This window comes from Delphinus delphis, chromosome 1, assembly GCF_949987515.2.
Source record: "Delphinus delphis chromosome 1, mDelDel1.2, whole genome shotgun sequence".
In the NCBI taxonomy this organism is placed as follows: Eukaryota; Metazoa; Chordata; class Mammalia; order Artiodactyla; family Delphinidae; genus Delphinus; species Delphinus delphis.
The window spans coordinates 102,934,883-102,957,145 of NC_082683.1; the positions used below are offsets into that span (position 1 = coordinate 102,934,883).

Genomic DNA, 22,263 nt, shown 5'->3' on the forward strand with positions numbered 1-22,263 from the left:
TTTTCCCTCAAAGCCCATGCTGTTGCTTAATTGTCTCTGTCATCTGCCCGAGTGGCTGTGTCCCCTCGGTGGGGGGAGCCTGCTGGAGACTGCATGCCTAAATAAATAGGCAGAGAGAGGAGTTACACCGGTGGAATCCTGCCATGAAATCACAGCATTCCCTTCACCATGGGAAGGGCAAGGGCCAGCCTCCCTACGGTTCAGATGTTATGCGAACTAGCAGTAAATATCACCCAGATTCGTCAGACTGAGAGAGATGCTGCTAAGCTCAGGGACCGGAAGAGCTCAGCCTCAGGAAACTGGACACCGGAATGAAATGGGAAACCAGGATGGGGACCAGACCTGCCCACCCAGTGGGGGAGAAGGTTAGCATCTGTTTTGTTTTGTTTTTTGACCTTGCTACGTGGCATGCAGGATCTTAGTTCTCTGACCAGGGGTCAAACCCACTCCCCCTGCAGTGGAAGTGCGGACTCTCAACTACTGGACCGCCAGGGAAATCCCAAGGCTAGCGTCTGACAAGGCGGTTCAGTGCAGTGGTTATGAGTCCAGGCTGTGGGGTCTGATAGTCTGGTTCCTACTAACCAACTGATCTTGGGCACATTTCTAAACCTTTCCAGTTTCAACGGCAACCTTGAGTTCCTTAACTCTAACAAGGAAATAACTACGTTCCGAGAATTACAAGAGATGTACGCATTGTCTGTAGTAAGCACTCATTAAATGCTAGATATCATTATCATCAAAGGCAAAACAGATTTGCAATACGTGTAAGTCAAACCATTATACCATACACCTTAAACTTCTACCGTGTTGCATGTCAATTATATCTCAATAAAAATGGGGAAAAACTGAATAAATAAATAATAATACATTATTAAAAAAAAAAACAGACACGGATTTTTTCAAATGGCATCTGATGTGTGATTGGTGGTTCTTTTGTCCCTGACCCTGGGTTCTTGAATGGGGAAAAGGGGCACACTTAGCTGGGCTTTAAGTTATGTCTTTTACTTCAGTTCTGAAAATGTTGACTTTGCGTTGGATTAATTTCTCTGCAGAGGAGCTGGTATGAAAGTAGGCCAAGCTCTCAGTTGGCCATTTTTCCTGTATGTGCTACCTGGTCTCTACAAGTTGTCTAATCAATATTAATGAGTCAGAATTCATAAATGTCTACCTGAGAGAATGGCAGACCAGTAACCTCTGACCTTTCATCCTGTCTCCCCTGTTTTCTGGGGTTTTGATAGTGACAATTATGGTCGTAACATCCATTTTTATTAAATAAGGAAAGACAAAATCAGGAAAATGAGTCTTGGGTGCACTTGGCTGTGCTGCTTTTCTAAACGTGTATTAACTATTCATATTAACTTTGTTCTGGGCACTGTGCCAGCTGTTTTCCTCATGCTCTATCCTCTAGTCATTGCAAGAACCTACGAGGAAGTAATCTTTACAACTTTCCTGAGGATCAGAGAAGTCAAGTAGCCTGCTCCAAGTTTCACAGTTGCAGGTGGCAGAGTCCTAATCCATCAATAGCTAGATCTAACTATCTATTCACTCCTCAGATATTTTGGAGTGCTTGCTGTATAAATTCTGGAAGATAAGCCATGAGTCCATTCTCCAGCAGTATATAGAATAAAACCATTTGAAGGCAACCTTGTGGATAAATCTACCCCCCCCACCAGTGCTTTTGACTCATTTCCCCCTATATCTGCACCAAACAATAGGATGTCTGTAAAGCTTGTACCTTCAGAGAAGCGGTAACTGCCTGAACCCTGGCTCTCCGGAAGTGGAGTGGCTGCCTGCAGGTGTGTATGTTTTTCACCCAGGCTGGAATCCTGGCTCCTCCTCAGGGAGCTCCAGAAATCCTCAGCCTAAGGTCGATGGCAGTGACGACGTGGAAGCTTTCTGTTCTGGAGAAGCGTCTTAAGGTTCATTACATGACCACATCCTGCCCCAGGAGATTCTCACTTAGTGGCTCAGGGAAGGGACAAGGCCTTGCAAATTAAAAAAAAAACCCAAAACATAAAAACAACAACAAAAACACCTCCATAGGTGATTATGAGCTACAGCTAGAAGTGAGAACCCCTGGAATTGGTTACTCAGATGGGAGTCATTAATCTCTCTGGTTAACAGAAAAAGGTAAAGAACGCCTGACACCAGTGATGGTGGGGGTGATGATAATAATAATAAATAAATTAGTTGAATGAATGAATAAATGAATGCTTCAGTGTAATCTTGGGATTTAAATGCTCCCAGACTATTTGGTTATTTCATTAGAAATAAACATTTCCCTGCCTTTGCTGTGCCACAGTCATGTCAAGAGACCCAACTCTTTTATGGAAAGTTACAACTTGGGACCTCTGTGTCCCTTACCCATCATTGACTTGCAGCTCTGTGCCCCTTGGTCCATCTTCCCTCCAGGTTTTATTCATATTGCTTCTCGGTGTTCTTTTTTCTATATTTATGCAGTGCTTCATTTGATTGCTTACTTTGGGGTTAGGGGTTGCTCCTCAGCTCTGCTTTTATCTGTATAAGGAATTTCTGCTTCTTCTGTTACATCAGCCTAAATGAACCTGATACCCAGAAGAGGCTGTGACTATCATTTTCCCCACTGCCTATAGGAATCCCTGGTAGAGAAGTTAAGTCAGGAGAGAAGTTCAGTTTAGATGCAGAGAACAACTTTGTAAGAAAGAGCAAGACAGCCGTTTGAGGGGTCTTCATTTTCCTCCAGTTCATAAAAATAAGGGGACACTGTGGATATTTTGCTTAAAAATGAGAGAAAGCACTAAAGACCTTTCCAAGTTCCTTGTTATTATTGATATATTAACATAATGATTAACGTTGCTACTGTGAAAATGATACAGTTAGTTTTTTTTTTTCTGTTGGGTACTAATCCCATCTTCAAATCTTGATGTAGTTGTAGAGGTAGTAGTAATTTCTGTGTAGTGTATGTAAATCTTCAGCATTATTCACATCTACTGGCGCATCAATTCCTTCGTTCCTTCCTTCCTTGCATATATATTTCCAGGAAGCACAAAGATTTGAAGAAAAAAACTATCACCAACACAAAAACAAAAATGAAAACCCCCTTCAACTTTAATGCATATCTGGCTCAACTAGAAATATAAAGAACTATAATTTTATTGATGTTGCCTAATTTTTTTCATGCTGTTTAAAACTAACATGTTACTATAATTTCGAAAAACATCAGAAAAGTGTAATGCATCCGTTCTTTCAACTTCTGTTATAGGGAAGAACCCTACAACATCTTGATAGTGGAATCTCTGAGTTTAGCATTTCTGCATCAAGACAGAGATGTCTATATAGCATGATGGTAACCAAATCAGGTTTTAGGTAGGGTGATACAGCAACTGGCCCTAAAGGAGAAGAGCCCTCTTCACTATTTTGCTTGCACTGCCCCTGAATGCAGAGGACTGCAATTGAAGGAGCAATATTGTCTGAAGTGAACTTGAACATAATGGCTCATAATAAACAGCAGACTCCATGTATGAAATTTAGTGCAATATTAGCCCTCAAATAAGTGTTAACTTTAAAAATCAGACACAAAAAGAGTTTTGTCTTTTCAAAACACATCCTGGCCATCACTTGAGAGGCAATGCTAGAGCCACACATCTCACTGTGGCTCCATTCCTACCAGAAACATTTTAGTCTGCAGACTCCCAAACAGATTTCCCTTTAAGGCTCCAAAGGGTTTCTTGGCTGTTCAAGTAGTCCTGTTTCTGTATTATAGGCTCAAACTTCACTCCATGCATTAGAATATTAAATTGAAATTGCACAGCATGTTTGGAACTTTGAACCTCATTTGCATTTTGGAATAGCTGTAAAATAAATACAAAGCTTAAAATTATAATTGGAAATCTGTAAGTTCTTTAAACTGTTTTCATGCTTGAAGCTACTGAATAAAGTGTCTTTGGAAAAATAGCTCCTAATTTCCAGCATTTGTAAGTAACCTCAGTTTGGTTGTATAATTGGACACACCTCCCAACTTCGGTCAATGCAGAGTCATTGTTCTCTGAAAGATAAACACACATTGTAAACTTGGAATTAGTTTAAGGTAATTAATAACAACCTGGAAAAGAAAGGGAGTTATGTGCCATGAAATCTATGACTCTGAAAATTCACAGGTCAACAGATTGGATTTCCTTGTTTTTAAGACCAGCTGTGCACTAAGGAAAGTCATGACTACTTTATTACTGTAGTAGTTAGGCAAATAGGTATGTCTGAAAATCCATTATGTACAGAAAAATATGAAAATCTACAATAAAAATAATCATAAAGGACTATTATTATTATATGGAAAATGATTATTTAGAATATACACACATTTTTCTGATATTGTTAAAGTGTAATTTTCCCCCAGATGATTGAAACATTCCCTAAGCACCAATAGTTTAAAACAGAATACTTTTTGGTAGACGTCTTTTTGGCTCTGGACGCGCAGGTTCAGCGGCCACAGCTCACAGGCCCAGGCGCTCCGCGGCATGTGGGATCCTCCCGGACCGGGGCACGGACCCACGTCCCCTGCATCGGCAGGCGGACTCTCAACAACTGCGCCACCAGGGAAACCCTGGTAAACATCTTTTAAAATTGATTTACATATTCCTTGTACATTGAATATAATTTAACTTTTTAATGAACCAGTTTGAATGTCAAAATTGAGGGGTTGAGAGTCAAGTGCTATCACCAGAAACAAGGAAACAATATCTCTACCTTTCCCTACTTCCACCCACACCCTGCTCCCCCCAGCCTCCAGCAAAACCCTGCTCTTCCTCCTCATTGCTAAGCATCAAGTCTTGTAGGGCACAGATATGGAGGCTATCTTTGATTCCCTCCCCTGCCATTCGATCAATAAGCTATCTGAATGTCCCTTGAAATGCCCACTCTTTTCCTTCACCAATGACCCTACTATAGTTCAGGCCATTAATATCTCTTAGCTAGAGGGAAGGAAGAGTTTTCTAAATGGTCTTCTTGTCTTTATGTGGTCTGACCACCCTGAAGTCCATTCTCCATTTTCTAGCCAGAGTGATCCTTATAAAAAAGGACATCTGATCTAATCACTACTTTGTTTAGAACCCTTTAATGGCTTCCTATTACTCTCAGAATAAAAGCCAACTCCTTAACGTGGCCTTCTTAGAGGCCCTTCATGGTTCAGTCCCTATTACCTCTGTTTTTTTTTGTTGTTGTTCTTCTTGATCTAGTCATGTCTGATAGATTGTTAAAATCTCCCAGTCAGAGAGCGGGTTTGTCAGTTTCTCTTTGTAATTTTTCTTTCTGTAATTGAAAGCTATGTTATTAGGTACATTTGACTTTTGGTACTGACCCTCTTTATTTTTATTAATACATTTGGTTTAAAAGACTTTATTTGGTCTGATATTAATAATGCTTCATTGACTTTCTTTTTGACAGCATTTTGATAATTTCTTTTTTTATCCCTTTATATCCAATATTTCTGTGGTTTAGTTTTGTTTTTTGCTAGTGTTACATACCTGAATATTATTTTAAACCAGTCTGATAATCTGTATTTTAGTAACTAATTTAAATCTGTTTAGTTATTGTGCTTGCTGTTATTAGAATTTAATTCTACTATTCTATTTAATTTGTGTGTTTTGTTTGACGTGTCTTTTTCTTCTTTTTTCTCCTTTCCTGCCTTCTATTGAAGGATCAGTTTTCCATATCAAATATCCTCATCCCTTGCTACTCTTTTCTCTCTGAATGTTTAGAAGCTCTAGATCAGTTTTTTATTAATATAAAATATCTTATAGACAAAGTATTCAGACAGTTATTATTTATATTCCTCTTCCAAACATAACAAAGACCGTAGCATCTTTTAACTACCCACTGTAACCATTTCTTTCCTTTTCTTTTAAACACTAAAGTAGCTATTAATATTATTTTTATTGAAATATAGTTGATTTACAATATTGTGTTAGTTTCAGGCGTACAGCAAAGTGATTCAGTTATATATATTTTTTCAGATTATTTTCCATTATAGGTTGTTATAAGATATTGAACATAGTTCCCTGTGTTATATAGTAAATCCTTGTTGCTTATCTATTTTATGTATGGTAGCTTGTATCTGTTAATCCCATACTCCTTAAGTAGCTATTTTTAATTCTACCATCACATTTTGTTAATTTCTTCCCTCACTAGTATCTTTTGTATCTTATGCTTTCCCTCTGGGCTTAATTTTCTCATTGGGGGAAGTACATTCTTTAACAGTTCTTCTGGTGTAGGTCTGTGGGTGGAAAACTCCCTTGCCTTTTATGATTGAAAATGTCTTTGTTTTGCCCTCTCCCTGAAATGGCAGTTTATCTGGAAATCAAATTCTTGGTTGATAGTGTTCCATTCAATACTTGGAGAAAACTCAATTGTTTTCTTGTTTCTGTGGTTGCTTTTGAGAACTCTGGTTATAGTTCCTTTGTAAATAATCAGTGGTTTCCCTTTGGTGACTTGAGATTTTATCTTTATCCGTATTACTCTGTTGTTTCACTATAGTGAGAAAAGTGTTCCTTTACTCTTATTTACCTTGCTCAGTACATATGGTGTTCTGATGTTTTGATTAGAAAATCTTCAGTCATTTCTTTCTTCTTTTTTAAAGTATAGCTTATCCACTCTTCCCTTCAGTTTTTCCTTCTGGAACTCCTATGAGACATATGTTGAAGCCACTCAATATAATCCCATGAATCTGAATTATTTTTCACATTTTGAAATCTCTTTATTTTTCTATATTATGTTCTGGGTGAATTCTTCTGAGTGAATTCTTCTATACTATGTTCTGGGCGAATTACTTTTTCTCTTCAACTTTGGCCAGCTCCAGGGTTAACCCCATGTATTGACTTTTTAAAAAATTTCAATGACCAGATTTTTATTTCCAAGATTTCTATCAGTTTTTTGCCATATTTACCTTATTTACCTGTTCTTTATTCAGCTTATCTGTTTCCTAATTTCTTTTCTTTTTAAAATGAGTGCTATGCCTTCATTGATCGCTTTGAGAATGCAAAAATATTAATTAAAAAATTCTTTGTTACACAGTACCATAGAGTTAATTTTATCTGGAGTAAGTTCATATTCTGAGTGTTCATTTTGTTAGCAATCTTTCTTAGTATTAGACATCTGAATGTCTTTGGAATTTGCTGGTCAGGATCATTTTGAGTGGAAAGGTTCTATTTGTTTTTTTCTGTCTTATTTTAATTTAGTGTGCTTTTTCTTCCCCCCTCTCACCCTCTTTGTGCTCACCCCTCCAGGCTCAGTGATTTTTTATTTTATTTTATTATTATTATTTTTTTGCGGTACACGGGCCTCTCACTGTCGTGGCCTCTCCCGTTGCGCAGCACAGACTCCAGACGCGCAGTCTCAGCGGCCATGGCTCACGGGCCCAGCCGCTTTGCGGCATGTGGGATCTTCCTGGACCGGGGCACGAACCTGCGTCCCCTGCATCGGCAGGCGGACTCTCAACCACTGCGCCACCAGGGAAGCCCAGGGAAGCCCATGTTCAATCCTTTCAATTTTAGGTCTTCTGCCCACTTTTGTCCCTGGCCCAAGCCTGTTGGTGGCCTGAAAGAGTGGGCTCCTTCTGGTTCCCGATCCTTTACGCTTGTGAAACTACTGGTGCTTCACATACTACAGGCAGCCACAGCACCTCCATGCAAAGACACGCTGTGTATTAGTCAAGACTTTACATTGCAAGCCACAGAAACTAATTCTGACTGCAAAAGAAATTTATAGGCTTGTGTAACTGAGAGGTTCAAAGGATGAACTAGCCTTAGATATGGCTGGGTTCAGAGCAGAAGCAGATTTACTATGAGCCCAGGGAAGCTGAAGCTTCTGGCTTCCTCATTGCTTGGCCCTGTCTTAGGCACTGGGAGAGAGTAATGTGTTTCCATAGTCATATGTTTTTCTGAAATTTAAAAATTTCACTTTCCCCCTTCAAGAGTATTGGGGGTTTAGGGCCAGGCAAGTGATTTATTGGAAGAGTAAAGCAGGGAAGTTTCTGGATAAGTGGCAAGAACAAACGGCTGTGGATGCCTGTGCATGTTCTGCTCCCTATGTTGGAACACCACCGTTCTTCCCTGCTGGTTAATGAAAGGCTCAGCTCAGGTGGCACTTGATCTAGGAACCTTCCTTGACACAGGCCCAATCTCCCTCCCTTCACTCTGGTGCCCTTTCAGTGAACACATGAGCCCCTGGGGCTTTAGTCTAACAGCACTCTTCCCTGTCAGGTAATTGTCAGTGCTCATTTACCACCCCACACAAGACTTCGAGTTCACTAAGATAGGGATTCTGACTTCTCCAAACTTCTAGCACCTAGTAGAGGCTGTATCACACAGTACCCTTCAACAAATGTGTCTTTTATAAGCAAATGAGCCTTAAATACTTTGGCTCAGAGAGACAGGTGAAGATTTTTGGCTCTCCTGACTTACCATGGAGCTGAAGTGAGAGTTTCATAACATTGAACTTAGGTTATCCCTGACCTGTAGGAAAAAAGCTTTACAGAAGAATGCAAGAGTGGAAAGAGCAGGGCCAGAGCTTGGTTATTTTTCTACACATTTAGGGGTCATGTCTTTGGGATATTTGGGAACCAGTTGAAACTAAGAAGGAACAAGTCATGTAAGTAAATCAAAAGCCTCTTTTTGCATACCAGCTGTATTTTTTTTCTCTAGCATATGACTTCAGTTTCACTTAAAACAGAGCTAGATGGTGTGTGTGTGTGTGTGTGTGTAATAGGTGTTAAACTGTTTCGATAATAGAAAAGTTAACGTATGATTGTACAAATAACTTTTGCATTGTAATACATAAGTGTATCCCAGTAATGGTCCTATAAATCTGAAATATGTCGGGGTAGATTTTGTTTTGTTAGGAATTGAACAATTCCTATTTCCTAAAATATTAATTAATTTACATGGATTTATAAAAGGGAAATTACCACTTTATCTGCCACTTTGGAATCCTGTCTATACCATTGATCAAAGCACAGCTACTCCTTGAAAATGAAATATTCTCTTTGTACTGTCTAGAATGAGATACGTCCCTATTACACGTATATATGAAAAAATATGTATATTTCATGTACTTTCTGATTTCTGTTGATTGCCCTCAGACGTGTTCATCTTGATACAACTGAGTCCACCTATTTGAAATCTGACCTTAACTTTCTCAAGTATCACTTTATTTAAAAATTATTTATTTATTATAAAAGTAACACAAACAGAGAACATGGGGAAAAACTATATATAATACCAACATCTTAACACAACAGCTATAATCTTTTTCAAATTTCAAATTGCTTTTAAAAACCAACAAAACAATACTAATTCTTTTTTTTTTTTTGCGGTACGCGGGCCTCTTACTGTTGTGGCCTCTCCCGTTGCGGAGCACAGGCTCCTGACTCGCAGGCTCAGCGGCCATCGCTCACGGGCCCAGCCGCTCCACGACATGTGGGAATCTTCCCGGACCAGGCCACAAACCCGTGTCCCCTGCATCGGCAGGCGGACTCTCAACCACTGCGCCACGAGGGAAGCCCCTAATACTAATTCTTTTAAAACTCAAATTGAGAGGGCCCTAGTCTCTAGAAGAGAATACACACACACACACACACACACACTTTGTGATGCTTGTGTAGGATTATAATAACGGATAGCATCATCAAGGGCCTTAGAATTGCAGACTGCATTTGGACATCTGCAATAACCTCTAATTTAAATAATATTTTTACTCTCCTGAAGGAAAAATGAATTTTGCAAAACAGGCAAGGGCAAGAAAGAGGAAAGGACACAGATAAGTCTTCTCCACTGGTTATGAGGTTGAGCCTGCTTAAGTCATGCTTGTCAACTAGGTTAAGGCAGGTTTCATGATCGATATTTCTGTGGTTAACAATTTGGTGTCAACCTAGATAACATTTACCTTTCAAGGCTTATGTAACTTGCTATTTCATTCAGATGTCAATATTTATTTCCCCTGATCTTTCCATGGAAATTAATGACCTCAGTAGTTGGAAACCCAAGTGTTTCTCTTCCTTTGGCTTACAGAGAGGCTCAGCATTAGAAACTTATTCATAAAATTGGCACACTTTATAAAGACACATTGGGAAGGCAGGGAATTTCTTATACCTGCTTTTCACAAGTGTCCAACAAAAATTTCATTTTGGACTGGGCTGCCAGCCTGACTGGGTGAGAGGTGGCACCTAACATTTTTATCTCTTTATTTGGTGAATCAATGACAATGACTTCTTTGGCATATGGTAGATAGTGAGATATGCAGAGCTTCTGGAAATACTGCAGACCGTAATTGTACTTCGAATTGTGCCAGTGAAGATGAGGATTTTTGCTTGATTTTTAACTAAGGCTGACCTTTTGTCCCTGCCGCTGAAGGGACTGCTCTCCAACTCCCAGTCATCACTAAGGATATGTAGAGGCACTGACATCTTAGTATCAAACAAGTGAGAATATTTGTGTATTACATAGAAATTTTTTGGACTTAATCACAACATGGTTCTTAAGATTATGGATAACAGAATCAACTCAGGGTGCTTTTAAGCCTGAATTTAAACAACATTGTTGTCTTTTTGGATTTTAGCACCTTCTCGTTCATACTTATCTCTTTTATGGGAGGAGTGGTGGTGAGGAGTGTGATGATGGGAGAACGTCTTCCAGAAACTGAACCACGAGGAAGCTGTTGTCCTGTAGGGTCATATGGGCTGCTGTCAGAGACACCTCAGCCAGGAAACCTAACCTGAAGGTCGCCATTTTATTCTTAACACAGAGCCTGGCACACGGTTGCTGCTCAGTAGAGATGACTCGAGCTTCGGGTGCCCAAGGACGTGCACGTGGGCTGTAAGGAAGAAGTTGGAGGCTCAGTTGTTGAGCCGTAGGGACCAATGGTCCATAACTGAAGACACGATCTCCACAAAGCAATATTAAACGTTAACCTTGGCCGTCAGATCCCTTTAGTCCTAGCAACCCTTGGATTGCAGCGAAGCCTTCGGGACCTGAGCCTCCCCGCCCTCCCCGCCCCCAACCTCCCAAACGCCGGGTCAATCCCACGAACTGGCGATGCCGAAGCCTGGCACCGGTGAAGTTATCAGTGAAGCGCGAACGGTCGACCTTCTCCCATCACGTGCCCAGACGCCGGCTGCAGGACGCTTCCGGGGGTCGCGCAGCCGACGGGCGGGAGGGCGGGCGCTGGAGCCCGCAGCAGCAGCGCGAGGCCGGAGCGCGGGCCGGGCCGGGTGGGGCGGGGAAGGGGCGGGGGCGGCGGCGGCGAGGCCGGGAGCGTGCGCGCGCACCTCACACTCCGCCGCTCGGGGACGCCCACTCGCGAGTCGGGGCCGGAGGCAGGCCCGAGCCATCCGCCCCACCCCCGCACGCCGGCTCCCCTCAGGAGTGTGCCCAACGGGTGTCGGCAGTCGGCTGCTCCGCGCCCTCCCGGCCTAGGGAGCCACGGGACGAGGACCGGGCCGCAGCCCCGCACCGCGTGGACGCGCTGTCTCTCCCGCAGCCGTCGCCGCCACCACCAGAGCGAGCGGCTGCGAGCTACCGGAGGTTGCGCCGCGGAGGCCCCCACGGCGGCCAGGCAGTCCCCCACGGCGGCCAGGGAGGAAGGAGACGCAGCTGACCTCTGCCCGCCCAAGGCGCGACTGCTCTCGCGAGCCCAGGGCCGCCGCCGCCCCCGGGCTGAGCGAGGAATGAGCAGGCGCCTGCCCCGGGTTCTCGGACAGGGGGGCCGCGGCTTTGCTTCTTCCCACGCCGCGGGGTCGCGGAGGCTCGGTCGCCGCGGCCGGGCACGGCGGGGTCAGAAGCGGCCTCGCTCTGGGAGCCGGCGCCTGGGTTAACTTAACCCGCTGCCGAGAGGAGGAGGAGGAGCCGAGCGGGGGCGGCCGCAGCGCCTTCCCTCCCCCCGCTCACGCCGGGGCTTCTCAGTGGCCGCGGAGGAGGAAGTTCCGCTCCCTGACAGACCCGAGCGGTAGCGACAGCGGCCGCGGCGGCCGCGGCTGGGAGGGCGCAGGTATTTTGGACGCGGATGCCCTTCGCGCCAGCCGTCGAGGGAGCAGCGTCGGAGCCCGGGGACAGCGTCGGGAGGCGCGGGCGTCCGAGCCCTCCTTCCTGCTTTTCGCCCAGCGCGGCTGCTTCGGTTTCCCGGCGAGGCGGGTGACCCTCCTCCCGGTTGACTGACTTCCGAGAAGCCCCTTGTTTTTCCACCACTGAGGTTCAGAGATTCTGCAATCGAAGCATCCGAGGAGCTCAAGTGAACCTTCTACAGCTCCTTGGATCACGTCAGGCTCCCTTTTGGGGCGGGAAACCACGTTGGAGCATCTCCCAGAGGTTCAGGAATGGAAGAACCCACCTTGCATCCTCAGTGCGGTGTTGCTTGTCTGATCTACCCTTAGGAATGGAGAGGAGACTTGTAATCACCCGGTGAGGTACTGAGAGCCAGATGGCAAAGAAAGTATCACAAGACTTAAACTAATGATCGTTTGGGGGCCACACTCATTTCTGCATGTAATTGGATGAGCGTGAAAGAGGTGCCCTGTTGAAACGCACAGCAGTCCTTTAAGAGGAGGAAAATTGAGTTTCCCCATTTTTGCCAGGATTCTGAAGACTGTTCAATGTATCGTACATTTGATGTAAGATGAGAACTTTATAAAATATTCTGCCCAAGAGCGTAAACGATGACTACCCCAGCGCTGCTACCCCTCTCTGGACGAAGGATACCACCTCTGAACCTGGGGCCGCCTTCCTTCCCGCATCACAGGGCTACCTTGAGACTTTCTGAGAAGTTTATCCTCCTCCTTATTCTAAGTGCCTTCATCACCCTGTGTTTTGGGGCATTCTTCTTCCTTCCAGACTCTTCAAAACACAAACGTTTTGATCTGGGTTTGGAAGATGTGTTAATTCCTCATGTAGATGCCGGCAAAGGGGCTAAAAACCCTGGAGTCTTCCTGATCCATGGACCAGATGAACATAGACACAGGTTTGTTTATTTCAGAAGTTCTGGTATTAACATTTGGCAGAGCAAGGTATGGTTTATTGCATCAAATCTGTCATTTTTTTGGCAGTAAAATGTAACTTTCCCTGAGTCGTGAGAGTTGTATTTTTACACAACTAGTTAAATAGAATCATAAACTGGAAGGACACCTAGAGCCCCATCCAAAGTCCAGCTCCTTCCTTTTATGTAGGAGGAGTGTTTGTGCTCAGGGTTGTTGTGTCTGATGTGAACAATTGGGAATGGAGGTATGAAGACTTAACCTGAAGAAATAGTGACATATGCTGCGCCTTCATTTATTAAGAATGTGTTGCATTCAATTATTGTGCCACCCTGTGAAATAGATCCATGGAATCCTGACATCTTCTCTGGGTTTGTTCTCTCCCAAAGGGCTCTCATCTCTGGCTGGTAGTTAAAGCTTAGTAGTGAATCTTAGCTTTTTAGAAAGACAAACACAGGCACAATAGATGTGTTTTGGTACTCTGTGGAATCAGTTAAGTTAAAGAGATCACTGAATCTTAAGTCACTCACTTTGTGACTCTTGTAGACAAGGTTTGGTTATGTTTTAAAATTTAATTTTTTTTTTTCCTAAATGTGAAAGATGGAGTGTATCGAATAACTCTTAGAATTTGCTTGATTAAAGGGTTCACATTCTTTAAAATCAGTAAATCCGAAGTGAGCTCTTGGGAGAATATGGGCAAATTAGTATAAAATGGGAGCTCTAGTTACAGTCTCTTTAAATCATTTATGTAATTTGTATCAAAAGAATCTGGGCAAGTAGTTTGCTTTCTTCAAACCTGCAGTATATATATATTTTTAACCTGCTAAACCTTTCTCCTTTTTTCTCTATTTCTTAAAATAATTTTTGAGCATGTAAAAAAATCATATGTTTTAGTTCTGTTCTCAACTGATGCTGTAAGTTTTCATCATGCACGAGGTTTTTGAAAAAGCTTGTGTTCAAATGTTATCCTAAGTTAAATACTTTAGAAAAATGCACTGTTGTAATGAGAGCTGGTTTTTCCTTTTTCTCAGTCTAGTTAATTTGTTCTTTGCTTGCTGTTTCTTTGACTTTGGGCTGAACCTTATGGAGTAATTACTTCTAAAATTGTTTCATATCATTCGTCTGTAACCAAATTAATTTGAAATTTTTGCCATCATTTTCAACTTCTGTACTCTTTTCATTTGTTTCTTTTATTTTGCCCTTTGCTCTTTGTGACTTCAAGAAAAATCTGATATAATCTGTGAAATAACGTTGCTGAAAAATTAACACTGAAAGTACTGTTTTCCTTGAAAACCTTATTTCCCATGTTATTTATAATGATAAGTATTTTTTTTTATAAAAAGATGTTAAGACTGACTTCAGAGCTCTTTGAAGTCATGAATTAACTTTATTTAACTCTTATAAGTTGTCTGTCATATACTTAACAATTTACTTTATATTTTGTGTGGTCTAAAGGTTAAAAAATATGGCACTTTCTAGTTTAAAAACATTCACATAGAAAAATTCTTTGTTAAGTGGAATTTAAATTTCAAATTTGAATGAAAATACAGATATGTCCATTTTTCTCACATTTAAAAAAATCTGCTTAAATCTCTTAAAACAAGAATTCTAAAATTTATATAGCCCTTGAATACATATGCTTCTGTTTCGCTGTACAAGACTGTTGGATACTGTTGGATCCCGGAGTTTGGAGTGAGAGATTGGTCATTGAGTTTTCTTAACAAGGGATGGTGAGTGAGCCAAATTCTGGGTTTTGGGTAGTAAGAGTCTGGATACATGTGAGAACTTACTCAAATCTATTTGGTTCCTGAGTTTTGGAAGGCAAGAATTCAGATAGAGTTCAGGTATTGAGGGATCCCTGTATTAACTTTGTGTATATTTTATGTGGTTATGTCAGTTTATTTTTTTTAAACATCTTCATTGGAGTATAATTGTTTTACAATGGTGTGTTAGTTTCTGCTGTATAAAAAAGTGAATCAGCTATACATATACATAGAACCCCATATCTCCTCCCTCTTGCGTCTCCCTCCCTCCCTCCCTATCCCACCCCTCTAGGTGGACATGAAACACCAAGCTGATCTCCCTGTGCTATGTGGCTGCTTCCCACTAGCTATCTGTTTTACATTTGGTAGTGTATATATGTCCATGCCACTCTTTCACTTCGTCCCAGCTTACCTTTCTCCCTCCCATGTCCTCAAGTCCATTCTCTTATGTCTGCGTCTTTATTCCTGTACTGCTCCTAGGTTCTTCCGAACCATTTTTTTTTTTAGATGCTATATATATGTGTTAGCATACAGTATTTGTTTTTCTTTTTCTGATTCAGTTCACTCTGTACGACAGTCTCTAGGTCCATCCATCTTACTACAAATAACTCAGCTTTGTTTCTTTTTATGGCTGAGTAATATTCCATTGTACGTATGTGCCACATCTTCTTTATCCATTCATCTGTCGATGGACACTTAGGTTGCTTCCATGTCCTGGCTATTGTAAATAGAGCTGCAATGAACACTGTGGTACATGACTCTTTGAATTATGGTTTTCTCAGGGTATATACCCAGTAGTGGGATTGCTGGGTCGTATGGTAGTTCTATTTTTAGTTTTTTAAGGAACCTCCATACTGTTTTCCATAGTGGCTGTATCAATTTACATTCCCACCAACAGTGCAAGAGGGTTCTCTTTTCTCCACATCATCTCCAGCATTTACTGTTTGTAGATTTTTTGATGATGGCCATTCTGACCGGTGTGAGGTGATACCTTACTGTAGTTTTGATTTGCATTTCTCTAATGATTAGTGATACATCCTTCTCTAATGATTAGTTAAACATCCTTTCATGTGTTTGTTGGCAATCTGTATATCTTCTTTGGAGAAATGTCTGTTTAGGTCTTCTGCCACTTTTGGATTGGGTTGTTTGTTTTTTGATATTGAGCTGCATGAACTGCTTGTATATTTTGGAGATGAATCCTTTGTCAGTTGCTTCGTTTGCAAATATTTCCTCCCATTCTGAGGTTGTCTTTTGGTCTTGTTTATGGTTTCCTTGGCTGTGCAAAAGCTTTGAAGTTTCATTAGGTCCCATTTGTTTATTTCTGTTTTTATTTCCGTTTCTCCAGGAGGTGGGTCAAAAAGGATCTTGCTGTGATATATGTCAAAGAGTGTTCTTTCTATGTTTTCCTCTAAGAGTTTTATAGTGTATGGCCTTACATTTAGGTCATTAATCCATTATGAGTTTATTTTTATGTATGGTGTTCGGGAGTTTTCTAACTTCATTCTTTTACATGTAGCTGTCCAGTTTTCCCAGCACCACTTATCGAAGAGGCCGTCTTTTCTCCATTGTATATTCTTGCCTCCTTTATCAAAGATAAGGTGACCACAGGTGCGTGGGTTTATCTCTGGGCTTTCTATCCTGTTCCATTGATCTATATTTCTGTTTTTGTGCCAGGACCATACTGTCTTGATTACTGTAGCTTTGTAGTACAGTTTGAAGTTGGGGAGCCTGATTCCACCAGCTCTGTTTTACTTTCTCAAGATTGCTTTGGCTACTCGGGGTCTTTTGTGTTTCTATACAAATTGTGAAATTTTTTTGTTCTACTTCTGTGAAAAATGCCATTGGTAGTTTGATAGGGATTGCATTGAATGTGTAGATTGCTTTGGGTAGTATAGTCATTTTCACAATGTTGAGTCTTCCAATACAAGAACATGGTATATCTCTCCATCTGTTTGTATCATCTTTAATTTCTTTCATCAGTGTCTTATAGTTTTCTGCATACAGGTCTTTTGTCTCCTTAGGTAGGTTTATTCCTAGGTATTTTATTCTTTTTGTTGCAATGGTAAATGGGAGTATTTCCTTAATTTCTCTTTCAAATTTTTCATCATTAGTGTATAGGAATGCAAGAAATTTCTGTGCATTAATTTTATATCCTGCTACATTACCAAATTTATTGATTAGCTCTAGTAGTTTTCTGGTAGCATCTTTAGGATTCTCTATAGTATCATGTCATCTGCAAACTGTGACAGTTTTACTTCTTTTCCAAATTGGATTCCTTTTATATGTTTTTCTTCTCTGATTGCTTTGGCTAAAACTTCCAAGACTGTGTTGAATAATAGTGGTGAGCATGGGCAACCTTGTCTTGTTCCTGATCTTATTGGAAATGGTTTCAGTTTTTCACCATTGAGAATGATGTTGGCTGTGGGTTTGTCGTATATGGCCTTTATTATGTTGAGGTAAGTTCCCTCTATGCCTACTTTCTGGAGGGTTTTTATCATAAGTGGGTGTTGAATTTTGTCAGAAGCTTTTTCTGCATTTATTGAGATGGTCATTTGGTTTTTCTTCTTCAGTTTGTTAATATGGTTTATCACATTGATTGATTTGCATGTATTGAAGAATCCTTGCATTCCTGGATGATGATCATGGTGTATGATCCTTTTAATGTGCTGTTGGATTCTGTTTGCTAGTGTTTTGTTGAGGATTTTTGCATCTATGTTCATCAGTGATGTTGGCCTGTAGTTTTTTCTTTTTTTGTGACATCTTTGTCTGGTTTTGATATCAGGGTGATGGTGGCCTCGTAGAATGAGTTTGGGAGTGTTTCTCCCTCTGCTGTATTTTGGAAGAGTTGAGAAGGATGGGTGTTAGCTCTTCTCTAAATGTTTGATAAAGTTTGCCTGTGAATCCATCTGGTCCTGGGCTTTTGTTCGTTGGAAGATTTTTAATCACAGTTTCAATTGCAGTGCTTGTGATTGGTCTGTTTATATTTTCTGTTTCTTCCTGGTTCAGTCTCAGAAGGTTGTGCTTTTCTAAGAATTTGTCAATTTCTTCCAGGTTGTCCATTTTATTCACATATAGTTGCTTGCAGTAATCTCTCATGATCCTTTATATTTCTGTGGTGTCAGTTGTTACTTCTCCTTTTTCATTTCTAATTCTATTGATTTGAGTCTTCTCATTTTTTTTCTTGATGATTCTGGCTAATGGTTTATCAATTTTGTTTATCTTCTCAAAGAACCAGCTTTTAGTTTTATTCATCTTTGCTGTCGTTTCCTTCATTTCCTTTTCATTTATTTCTGATCTGATCTTTATGATTTCTTTCCTTCTGCTAACTTTGAGTTTTTTTTGTTCTTCTTTCTCTAATTGCTTTAGGTGTAAGGTTAGGTTATCTGAGATGTTTCTTGTTTCTTGAGGTAGGATTGTATTGCTATAAACTTCCTTCTTAGAACTGCTTTTGCTGCATCCCATAGGTTTTGGGTCGTCATGTTTTCATTGTCATTTGTTTCTAGGTATTTTTTTATTTCCTCTTAGATTTCTTTGGTGATCTCTTGGTTATTTAGTAGTGTATTGTTTAACCTCCCTGTGTTTGTATTTTTTACAGATTTTTTCTTGTAATTGATATCTAGTGTCATAGGACTGTGGTCAGGAAAGATACTTCATACAATTTCAATTTTCTTAAATTTACCAAGGCTTGATTTGTGTCCCAAGGTATGATCTATCCTGGGGAATGTTCCATGAGCACTTGAGAAAAATGTGTGTTCTGTTGTTTTTGGCTGGAATGTCCTATAAATATCAATTAAGTCCATTTTGTTTAATGTATCATTTAAAGCTTGTGTTTCTTATTTATTTTCATTTTGGATGATCTGCCCATTGGTGAAAATGGGGTGTTAAAGTCCCCTACTATGATTGTGTTACTGTCGATTTCCCCTTTTATGGCTGTTAACATTTGCCTTATGTATTGAGGTGCTCCTATGTTGGGTGCATAAATATTTACAATTGTTGTATCTTCTTCTTGGATTGATCCCTTGATCATTATGTAGTGTCTTTTTTTGTCTCTTGTAATTGTTTTTATTTTAAAGTCTATTTTGTCAGATATGAGAATTGCTACGCCAGCTTTCTTTTGGTTTCCATTTGCATGGAATATCTTTTCCCATCCCCTCACTTTCAGTCTGCATGTGTCCCTAGGTCTGAAGTGGCTCTCTTGTAGACAGCATATATATGGGTCTTGTTTTTGTATGCATTCAGCCAGTCTGTGTATTTTGGTGGGAGCATTTAATCCATTTACATTTAAGGTAGTTATCAATATGTATGTTCCTATTACCATTTTCTTAATTGGTTTGGGTTTGTTATTGCAGGTCTTTTCCTCCTCTTGTGTTTCCTGCCTAGAGAAGTTCCTTTAGCATTTGTTGTAAAGCTGGTTTGGTGGTGCTGAATTCTGTTAGCTTTCGCTTGTCTGTAAAGGTTTTAGTTTCTCCATCAAATCTGAATGAGATCCTTGCTGGGTAGAGTAATCTTGGTTGTAGGTTTTTTCCCTTTCATCCCTTTAAATATATCCTGCCACTCCCTTCTGGCTTGCGGAGTTTCTCCTGAAAGATCAGCTGTTAACCTTATGGGGATTCCCTTGTGTGTTATTTGTTGCTTTTCCCTTGCTGCTTTTAATATGTTTTCTTTGAATTTAGTTTTTGATAGTTTGATTAATATGTGTCTTGACGTGTTTCTCCTTGGATTTATCCTGTATGGGACTCTCTGCGCTTCCTGGACTTGACTGACTATTTCCCTTCCCATTTTAGGGATGTTTTCAACTACAAACTCTTCAAATATTTTCTCAGTTCTTTTCTTTTTCTCTTCTTTTTCTGAGACCCTATAATTCGTATGTCGGTGCGTGTAATGTTGTCCCAGAGGTCTCTGAGACTGTCCTTAGTTCTTTTCATTCTGTTTTTTTCATTCTGCTCTGTGGTAGTTATTTCCACTATTTTACCTTCCAGATCACTTATCCTTTCTTCTGCCTCAGTTATTCTCGATTGATTTCTATTATTTATTTATTTATTTATTTTTTTGCTGTACGCGGGCCTCTCACTGTTGCGGCCCCTCCCGTTGCGGAGCACAGGCCCTGGACGCGCATGCTCAGCGGCCATGGCTCGTAGGCCCAGCCGCTCCACGGCATGTGGGATCTTCCCGGACTGGGGCATGAACCCGTGTCCCCTGCATTGGCAGGCGGACTCTCAACCTCTGCGCCACCAGGGAAGCCCTCAATTGATTTCTTCTAGAGAATTTTTAGTTTCATTCATTGTGCTGTTCATCATTGTTTGTGTGCTCTTTAGTTCTTCTAGGTCCTTGTTAAACGTTTCTTGTATTTTCTCTGTTCTATTTCCAAGATTTTGGATCATCTTTACTATCATTACTCTGAATTCTTTTTCAGGTAGACTGCCTGTTTCTTCTTCATTTGTTTGGTCTGTTGGGTTTTTACCTTGCTCTTTTCATCCGCTGCATATTTCTGTGTCTTTTCCTTTTGCTTAACTTACTGTGTTTGGGGTGTCCTTTTTTCAGGCAGCAGGTTCGTAGTTCCCGTTGTTTTTGCTGTCTGCCCCCAGTGGGTAAGGTTGGTTCAGTGGGTTGTGTAGGCTTCCTGGTGGAGGGGACTGGTGCCTGTGTTCTGGTGGATGAGGCTGGATCTTGTCTTTGTGGTGGGCAGGACCACGTCCAGTGGTGTGTTTTGGGGTGTCTGTGAACTTACTACGGTTTTAGGCAGCGTCTGTGCTAATGGGTGGGATTGTGTTCCTGTCTTGCTAATTGTTTGGCATAGGGGGTCCAGCATTGTAGCTTGCTGGTCGTTGAGTAGAGCTGCGTCAGCATTGAGATAGAGATCTCTGGTAGAGGTTTCGCCATTTGATACTCTGTGGAGCTGGGAGGTCTCTGGTGGACCGGTGTCCTGAACTTGGGTCTCCCACCTCAGAGGCTCAGGCCTGACACCTGGCCGGAGCAGCAAGACCCTGTCAGCCACACAACTCAGAAGAAAGGGGAGGGAAAAAATTAAATTAAAAAAAATTAATAAAGTTATTAAAATAAAAAATATTGTTTAAAATAAAACAGTAATAAAAAAAAAGAAGAGAGCAACCAAAGCAAAAAATGAAACCACCAATGTTAGCAAGCACTAAAAACTGTACTAAAAAAAAGAAAAAATAATAAAGGAGAGAGTCCTAGAACACATGGTAAAAAGCAAAGCTATACAGACAGAATCACACGAAGAAGCATACACATACACATTCACAAAAAGAGATAAAGGATAAAAATATATATAAAAAAGAAAAAGCAACCAAATCAATAAACAAATCTACCAATGATAATAAGCTCTAAGTACTAAACTAAGATAAACGTAAAGCCAGAAACAAATTAGTTGCCAAAAGCAAACCCGAAGTCTACAGTTGCTCCCAAAGTCCACCTTCTCTTCTCAATTTGGGTTGATTCGTTGTCTATTCAGGTATTCCACAGATGCAGGGTACATCAAGTTGATTGTGGAGATTTAATCCGCTGCTCCTGAGGCTGCTGGGAGAAATTTCCATTTCTCTTCTTTGCACGGCTCCTGGGGTTCAGCTTTGGATTTGGCCCCACCTCTGCATGTAGTTCACCTGAGGGCGTCTGTTCCCACCCAGACAGGATGGGGTTAAAGTAGCAGCTGATTAGGGGGCTCTGGCTCAGTCAGGCGGGGGGGGGGGGGGTGGGGGGGCGGGGGGGGGTGGGGGGAGGGGTACGGCTGGCGTGACCTTGCAACAGCCTGAGGCGTGCCGTGTGTTCTCCCGGGGAAGTTGTCCCTGCATCACGGGACCCTGGCAGTGGCGGGCTGCACAGGCTCCCCGGAGGGGATGTGTGGATAGTGACCTGTGCCTGTACACAGGCTTCTTGGTGGCTGCAGCAGCAGCGTTAGTGTTTCATGCCTGTCTCTGGGGTCCGCGCTGATAGTTGTGGCTCGCGCCTGTCTCTGGAACTCGTTTAGGCGGTGCTCTGAATCCCCTCTCCTCGCGCATCCCAAAACGATGGTTTCTTGCTTCTTAGGCAGGTCCGGACTTTTTCCCGGACTCCGTCCAGGCTAGCTGTGGTGCACTAGCCCCCTTCAGGCTGTGTTCACAACGCCAACCCCAGTCCTCTCCCTGGGACCTGACCTCCGAATCCCGAGCCTCAGCCCCCAGCCCTCACCCGCCCCAGCGGGTGAGCAGACAAGCCTCTCAGGCTGGTGAGCCCTGGTTGGCATTGATCCTGTGTGCGGGAATCTCTCCGCTTTGCTCTCTGCACCCCTGTTGCTGCACTCTTCTCCGTGGTTCTGAAGGCCCCCCCCCTCCCCCGCCCACCTCCCGTCTTTGCTAGTGAAGGGGCTTCCTAGTGTGTGGAAACTTTCTCCTTCACAGCTGCCTCCCAGAGGTGCAGGTCCCTATTCTTTTGCCTCTGTTTTTCCTTTTTTCTTTTGCCCTATCCAGGTACGTGGGGAGTTTCTTGCCTTTTGGGAGTTCTGAGGTCTTTTTC

The 22,263-nt window shown here is 41.7% G+C and overlaps 2 protein-coding genes across 3 annotated transcripts in view; both read left to right on the plus strand.

Moving 5' to 3' along the window:
• Nucleotides 1–256: 256 nt before the first annotated feature.
• LOC138414038 (THO complex subunit 4-like) lies at nt 257–11,839 on the plus strand. The gene is made up of 2 exons (XM_069540577.1): nt 257–365; nt 11,133–11,839. The coding sequence occupies exons 1-2, from the start codon at nt 257–259 to the stop codon at nt 11,837–11,839; spliced, it is 816 nt and encodes a 271-aa protein (XP_069396678.1).
• Nucleotides 11,387–22,263, plus strand: part of MAN1A2 (mannosidase alpha class 1A member 2) — a 164,076-nt gene continuing 153,199 nt past the window's right edge. Inside the window, exon 1 of one of the 2 annotated variants that reach the window (XM_060027860.1) lies at nt 11,387–12,978. In XM_060027860.1, the coding sequence (XP_059883843.1) occupies nt 12,677–12,978 (302 nt within the window). In that variant the 5' untranslated portion in view covers nt 11,387–12,676. The remainder of the gene's footprint in view (nt 12,979–22,263) is intronic. The other variant, XM_060027852.1, reaches the window with a different exon arrangement.